At 48.5% G+C, this 8,061-nt stretch overlaps 1 protein-coding gene across 1 annotated transcript; it reads left to right on the top strand.

Annotated features, from left to right (window-relative positions):
* Positions 1–863: 863 nt before the first annotated feature.
* Positions 864–7,810, top strand: EIF1B (eukaryotic translation initiation factor 1B). Its single transcript, XM_049870924.1, has 4 exons — positions 864–1,155; positions 2,180–2,343; positions 2,786–2,887; positions 3,286–7,810. Exons 1-4 carry the CDS (start codon positions 1,125–1,127, stop codon positions 3,328–3,330), a joined length of 342 nt encoding a protein of 113 aa, XP_049726881.1. The 5' UTR covers positions 864–1,124; the 3' UTR covers positions 3,331–7,810.
* Positions 7,811–8,061: the final 251 nt, after the last annotated feature.

Here is an 8,061-nt window from a genome sequence, read left to right as displayed (position 1 = left end):
GCTGCGGCATCAACCTCACCTGGCGGCTTGTTAGAACTGCGGCATCAACCTCACCTGGTGGCTTGTTAGCGCTGCGGCATCAACCTCACCTGGTGGCTTTTTAGAACTGCGGTATCAACCTCACCTGGTGGTTTGTTAGCGCTGCAGCATCAACCTCACCTGGCTTGTTAGAACTGCGGCGTCAACCTCACCTGGTGGCTTGTTAGAACTGCAAATTTCCAGCCCACACCCCGGACCTTCTGGAACTCGGGGGTTAAGGCTCAGCATCAAGCCTCGGTAAACAGACGCAGCTGAAGTTTGAGAACCTCTGCGCTAGGGAACCAGAGGTCAGCACGACGAGGGCGGAGACTCCCACCGCGAACTTTAACGGAGGCCAGCACGGCTCCTGACCTGAACCGGGAGCTCAAATTTCGAGGCAGCAGGTGCTGAGGGGCGGCCGTCGAGTCAGGGGCTTGTTTTGCGCCTGCCAGACACCTCGATTTTACTTGCATCACCCGCGGTTTCGAGGGCGACGGATGGCCGTTATCTCTCCAGCTCCCACCCCTCCGTGCCGCCACTGTGCCGCCGGAGAGGAACAGGGACCGGAGGGAGGACCCGAGCGCGGGCACGAAGCCCGGCGCCAAGGCTGCGGTTCCGGCCGCACCTGCAGCCGCCATGACCTTTACCGCCGGCCAGGAGCCCCCAGGCCGCCCGGTACCAGCGGGCGCGCTCCCTGACGGGAATTGCGGTCCCGGAAGTCCCGAGGGCTGCAGGCTTTCCTGGCTCTCTCGCCTCCGGAAAACTACAAATCCCAAGATTCCTGGCGCCAGTGGGTCACGTGGGAGGGGCGGCGGGCGCGACTAAATAGTCTCCAATCGGCCATTTTGTGGGAGAAGCCGCAGCGCCGCCTCTTCTCTCGCGTCGTTCCCTCCGTCGCCGCCGCCGCCTCTTCCTCCGCCTCCTCCTTCGCCTCTTCCTGCCTCCTCCCGGCTTCCGCCGCCGCAGACGCTGCAGCCGAGTCCGAGCCCGAGGCGAAGCTTTTCCGCACTCATTTCCGTTTCCTCGCCCCTGCAGCCTCCTGACACGGTGATCCGGGCGGGCCCCGCGGGCGTTTTATCCCCTCACCGGCCTCACACTAGTGTCGCATGTCCACTATCCAGAACCTCCAATCTTTCGGTAAGGGCCCCCGCCGCCGCGCCCCTCGCCTTCTCCGCGCGCCCGGCCGTCCGGCCGCCCCCGCCCGCCCTCCCCGGGCCGCCGCCGGGGCAGCACCCGAGGGCCGCCTCCGCCCTCCCGCCCCCGAGTGGGCTTTGTCTCGGTGCCCGGAAGATGGCGACGGGGCCCCGGCGACCGGCTCCAGGAACGGCCGCCGCCGCTGCTCCCCGACGCTGCTCCGTGGACGCCCGCCGCCGTGACCCCGCGACCCCGGCCCCCCACCGAATGACCGGCCCCCCGACCACGCTGCGTGGACCCCGGCCGCCTGCCGCCCGCGACCCCGCGACCCCGGCTCCCCGCCGCCCGTGACCCCGCGACCCCCGTGACCCCGGTCCCTGGAGGCCTCGGCGACTCCCGTCCGCGGGGCCCGGGGATGCGCCCCCACCAGCGGTGGGCGCCGTGTTTGAGCGGCCTTGGGGTCACCGAGATGCAGATCCCAGGCCCCTGGCCCGTCGCGGGGCTCAGTGGTCCGGTCTGCTTTGCTTGTCTGGTGGTTTGTGGGGTCGAAGTGTGGACGTCTAACACCCACCCACCTGTATCTGGGCGGCCAGGGCGTAGTTAGGGTGAAATGACTACAGTGGGCACATTTGGATGTTTTCTGGTGACACGAGAATGTAATCGAGATGACGCATGTTTTTATAGTGCATATAGAATTAAGGTTTTAACATCTCTTTATCCTCCTTAGAGGACCACGTACCTATAACTATTTCTGTTCACGTTACAACGGGTATATCTCCTTGTTTTTTTCTGTCCTTTGCGATGGGGTACCTGGGAGGTTATGACAATACCCCACTCCCATACAGGGTCGCTGTGAGTCGGGATGGACTCGACAGCAACGGAATTTCTGTTCTTCCCCAGACCCCCTGCAAAAAAGCATAGACACCAGAACCTGCCTTGCTTACTGACTGGATTTGTACCGTACTCTGTTTCTGGAAAGCACTAAACGATATGTTTCTGCTTTGGATTTTTTCGTATCCCTTTGTAGACCCCTTTGCTGATGCAACTAAGGGTGACGACTTACTCCCGGCAGGGACTGAAGATTACATCCACATAAGAATCCAGCAGCGGAACGGCAGGAAGACACTGACGACTGTTCAGGGCATCGCAGATGATTACGACAAAAAGAAACTGGTGAAGGCTTTCAAAAAGGTAAGGGTGTTGGAGAGAAAAAGACACAAATTTAGTTATTGATGCAGACCTCTGAATTGGATACGGCTCTCATATTTAGTTCAGTATATCAGTGTGTATGAAATGACTGGACCCAAGAAAGCTTTGTTCACTCTTGAAATTGACAACCAGATATTTGGTTATTCTCCCAGAATGGGAGTCCCATCTTAAAATGAGATTTACCTGACTTTTAAGTAAGCAGTAAAACTTTATACAGTGTGAAATATTTAGTTCTTAATGTTTCATATAAATCGGTTAGAGTTTTATGTGACCTGCCAATTTGTTTTTAAGTTAATTAGAGGGCTTCAGAACTACAGGGACGAGACCTGCTTATTAAGTGTATAAAAACAAACATACTGAAATAGTTAATTTTAGTTTTATGGTGGAACTTACTGTATCTGGTCCAATTTATGTACGTCTCCAGAAGTTTGCCTGTAACGGTACTGTGATTGAACATCCTGAGTACGGGGAGGTCATTCAGCTTCAAGGCGACCAAAGAAAAAATATTTGCCAGTTTCTCTTGGAGGTAAGTGATGGGGCGCTTTATGTGCAACCTGGAGATTTCTTCTAAAGTTGTATTTAAAGGCAACGTTAATAATTTCCTACTTTGTAAAGAACGTGTGATTGACGTGAATCAGCTAAATAAAATAATAGTATTTAATTTGAAGGCAGAAAGACTTTAATCCAGTTTTTTTCTGCATCATTAGAATGACCTGATAGTTCCTATGTCTGTGCAGGGTGTTTCTTGGCAGGTAAAGGTTCTCAGATGTGTGCGGAATTGTCATTAATAGCGTATGCCCCAAGTACTAAGTGTTGGAATATGTTAGGAACAAGGATTCTTTTTAACAACTCCTCTGTGCTGTCTTAAGGATGAATTTATTTATTTCTCTGAGTGATTTTGCTAAATTAGGTTTTATTTTGCAGGTTGGCATTGTCAAGGAGGAACAGCTTAAGGTTCATGGATTCTAAAACGAACCTAAACACGTGGAGAATTTCTTGAATAATTTTGTTCTCTAAACCTAGTTTGGCTGCCTTGTGAAATGATTCTCTGCAGTAAACGGACTTTTCATTTATTTAATCATTCAAGCTTGCATTCACATCTGCATGATTACAGAAGACACGGGGTATGTAGGCTAGTAACACATAAGAAAATTGCAGTAAGATGGTAACAAAACCCCGTATTCATCTTAACATGTTTCCAATGGAAAAGATTTTGTTTTGAGTGTTTATTGTTCAGTTTTAGTTTTCACTTGATTAAATGTTTTTTTTGTTGTATTAAACCATGTATGTTGCAGCTTAACAATAAAAAAAAAAACTGCATCCTTTTTTGAGCAGTTATGCTCTCAAGTCTAAGCAAGTTACATATACGTACATGTTTTGTATTTCATGATTGGAATTCTCAGTCTGCAAAGTATTCTTTCTGAGTTGCTTTAGCTGCTGGTAAACCCAAAGATAGACCCTGTGTTATATGTACACTTGAGTGGCCTGTGTTCTTCACTTACTGACTAAAAAGAATAGAAGCAAGAAAGAAACTCAGCCAGAGCCGCTGCTCCTCGCAGTCCAACTAAAACTTGTCATCAAATGTGTCAGAATGTCATGTTTAATTTTTAAGGAGTGTGTCTAAGCTTCACTATTAGCAGAGAGTTGTTTTTTGTGTTTTATTGATTGTTACTGTGTTGCCAACATAAATCTGTCCCTAAGTGCCAGGTAATTACACTGGGCTCCTAGTATAAAATGTATTTAATTTAGTTACGGGAACTGCCCTGCCTAGTGCTGGTAGGTGTTATCACCATCTCACATATACTGGAGTTCAGGTTAACTTCCCTAGAAGTGCTAGAAAGTGTCAGAGTTGGAGTGCCAGCCCAGGGCTTCCAGATAAAAAAGCCACATTCACTGTACCGTGGGTTTTGGTACGTGTTTCACCAGAGGGAAGCGGATGGAGAGCCATGGCTGACAATACGTGGAGAAAAAGTAGTAACGTGACTTGTAGTTCGTAATAATGAGGTGCCTGCAGCTCATTTTCTTGTGTACCAGGCTTCCGTTTCTTACTGAACGTTAGTTATTTGCTCAGTTACACAAGCCGATAAAACCATTTAGCCAGGGTAAAGAAGGGCATCCGTAACTGTGTCCTCTTTAGCTTAATGCAGTGAGCTAACGATGGTGTCCATCACTTGGGTGACTACGTTCTCTACCAGCTAAGTCCTTCCCTGTATTCTGATGCTGCTGCTTTTGGAAAAAGCAAAACAGCTCCTACGGAGTTTGCCTCTTCAGGGTCCTAAGTAATAGGTTCTGTTCCTTTTTCCACTCCGTCTTACCTGTAGTCAAGAAAGATAGACTATAAAAGGTGAGTATAACAGAATATAGTGTCAAATTTGGTAGATAACGATGTAATTTTATCACAAAGATCAAGACGTTTGGGATAATCTTCAACTTACTTAGAAACCCCTGCTTTTCTACCCATAACGTGTTGTAATTATACCTCTAATTGAAGGGTGCCATGGAAATTGTAAAGCAGAAAGTTACATTAATATGTACGTTAAAATGTTGTCTGAATACATCTGTCGAGAGCTAAGCTAGTGGCCAGAGAAAAATTATCTGTTAAGATGAGATTTATTGTACAAAGAAAGTTGACGGGTGAGGGAGGCTTCCTAGCTGGGAAGAAAAGGCCCCTTCTGATCAAAAGATCAAGCTCTTGGTCTTCATGTGTCAGGTATGGGATCCTGTGTCAGATGGGATCAAAGCCTTGAGTAATCTCCCTTCTTTGGAGTTTGCGAGGAGCCCTTGTCTTCCCTTCAGCTTACGAACCCCGAGACCTGGTTAGACTCGTCACCCGTAGGGCTCCCATCTTTAGTAGACTACATGCCCTTTCGTACTGTCTTTGAGCGACACAGTGGGGAAAAGGGCATAATTAAGGATATCTGGATTTCTGCAGTTTTACTGAAACTAGTCAGAGGATGGAATCAGCACTTGGGGTAAAGCTGCCTGGCTGGAAACCTCAGGTATTTGAGAGCATGGGAACAGGGCTGATGGCTCTTGTCTGCCCCACTGGAAAAAGGGACTGGGAGGCTTTGTATAACAGGAAGGAAGGTTGTATCTTACAGATGCAGTAAAAACAACAGCCAAATGGGGCAATTCCTTGTGCTTCCCATATTGGAAGAATCTGATCTGCGGTTTCTTCAGTGGCCAATGCTTTCAGGGTGCAAAGCGGAAAAATATTGAGCAGAGGAAAGTAAATTTGGCAGAAGTCTTTAGGAAGCCATTAGGAAGTTGAAGTTAGAACTATGGATCGAGGCACAGCTTGGAGTGATGGGTTATTGGCAGCAGTGCCCTCTACCTTTCGGTACCCTTCCTTCCCCCACTGCCAGAGAGGAAACCCTGAGGAAGCAGCTTGCTCTGCCCACTTAGGGACTGAAGTAACAGCCTCTCTCTTGACTTCCTTAGAGGGCCACTGATAACGGAAGAAACAGTTCTAGTCCTAGTCAGGATGGCAGTTAACCAAAGTAACTTGGAAAGTGTGGAATGGCACCTTAGGCAGCTGTGTGCCACCGGTCCCCAGTGGGGCCCCAGCTAAAGGAATGTGTGGTTACAGCTCAAGAGAAAACCTCCTTGCCCACAGAGACATGTTCCAGGGACCCCTGAAGAGTCCCTTTTCCAAGGCAGAAAGCCATGTGGGATGAGAAAATGAAGGAGGCGTGGCTGTGCTGTGACTAAAACTGCAACAAGCTTGCTCACTTGACAGGCAGGCAGCAGCAGACAGGCAGACGACACGGGGTTGTCTGGGATCGAGGGGCCCAGTGAATCAGCTGGAATTCAGGATGCCTTAGCATCGACAGCTCCTTCCACGTGACCGTGCAGGCACTTCCTCCATTTCTGGTAGTGGAAACATGGGGGAAAAAAATCCGAGAAATGCTGTTTTTTTTCACTTCTGGAAAACCAGAGTGAAATTAGTGCCGGTAAGAGGGGGGAATGCCAGTGTTTGAATAGTCCTAATCCCTGCATTAGTGTTTTGGATGACGTGTGGCCTGTGAGGGTTATCTGACGTGCGTGATGGACCTAAAAGCAGTTTAAGCTTGGCATTGATGCATGAGGATGCCAGCGAGGTCAGGTGACTCACCTGTTAGCTCATCAGTCTAGTTTTGAACATCGCAGGAGAGTGGCAGATCTGCCTAGCTGTAGCTCTGCTGCTGGTAAATTGACTCACCTGGGGGCCTGATGCCGAGTCAAGGTACCTCCATCCTAACTAGTGAACTTTTGTGGCATAAAAGGGGCTAAAGCCAAAATCCCATACAGAATCTAAATGATCTGAGCCCTCCTGCTAAACTTCAGCTACAGCCCTCTGCTCTTGCCTGGAAGGTTCTGAAGGCTCTCCAGGCCTGTAGAATGAGAGACTGTCCTGCCCCAGAAGGAGGCTCACTTTAACCCCAGGCTTTGTTTCAGTGTCTCCTTTACATATTCTTAACAGGACTTCAAGACCTCTCCTCCTCAGTCCATTGGTCAGGAACAACATACACTGGGGAGCGGAGATAGAAGCAAAAATTAATCCGTGTTAACTGTGACAAATTCTGCAGGGAAGACATCACCAGAGAGGAATTTGGAGGGAGGTATAATCCCTTGAAAGGAGCCCTGGTGGCACAGTGGTTAAATGCTCAGCGGCTAACCAAAAGGTTGGTGTTTGGAACTCTCCAGCTGCTTTGTGGGAGAAGGATGTGGCAGCCTGATTATGTAAAGATTACAGCCTTGGAAACCCTGTGGGGCAGTTCTACTGTGTCCTGTGGGGTGGATGTGAGTCGGCATCAACTCAGCAGGAATGGGTTAGGTTATAATCCCTCGAAGTAGGGAAAAGGAGGCCTGCCCAGTCTGGTCAGAATTGGCTACTTTGCTTTACTGCCATTGACTTGTAAAAACTCAGGACATAAACATGATGTTCAGATCAGACTACCAGCACGTGAGCAGTGAGACACACTAAATGGGACCATTAGTGTCCTACTTGGTTGACCAAAGATAGTTGCTTAGAAAAACAGGGTACCCAGGGGATTACTACTATTGAGGAAGTAAGGAATTAGGGGAGAGGGATGGCCCAAGGAGAAGAGGGCAATTAGGGTTTCTCTGAGTTGGAATTTTTTTTTGGTTTATGTAGTCCTTTAGGAAACCTTAGTGGTGTCGTGTTTAAGACCTACAGCAGCTAACCAAAAAGTCAGCAGTTCGAATCCAGCAGGTGCTCCTTGGAAAGTATGGGGCAGTACTACCGTGTCCTTTGGGGTTGCTATGAGTTGGTCTACTTGATGGCAATGGGAGTTTTTTTTTTTTTGGTAGTCCTTTACCACCCCCTTGTGGTAACTTAAAAAAACTTGATTGCTGCTGGTACATTAAAAAAAAAAAAAGAGGTTTAAGTTGTAGTTGGAAGAGCCCTATGGCACAGTGATTAAAGTGCTTAGCAATGGGTTTGGTTTGAATTTTGGTTGTCAGGGACGCGCCAGCTGACAAGTTGAATTTTGGTGTCCTTACTATTTTTTTTTTTTTTTTTACAATGTTAGGAGAAATAGATGTAGCCAATCCTTTATTATTGCAATTTATTAAAATCTTGATTTGCTTTTACTGGGGAGAGACAATAAAATCCGTTTGTGGTCTTGTCCTGGGGACATATAAAACCACACCCCCCCGCCCCCACTCTCTGCCAACGTGCTGTTAAGAGGAATTTAA

This window comes from Elephas maximus, chromosome 27, assembly GCF_024166365.1.
Source record: "Elephas maximus indicus isolate mEleMax1 chromosome 27, mEleMax1 primary haplotype, whole genome shotgun sequence".
Lineage (NCBI taxonomy): Eukaryota > Metazoa > Chordata > Mammalia > Proboscidea > Elephantidae > Elephas > Elephas maximus.
Note: the sequence above shows the minus strand (reverse complement) of the source record. Positions and strands in the feature narration are given on the sequence as shown.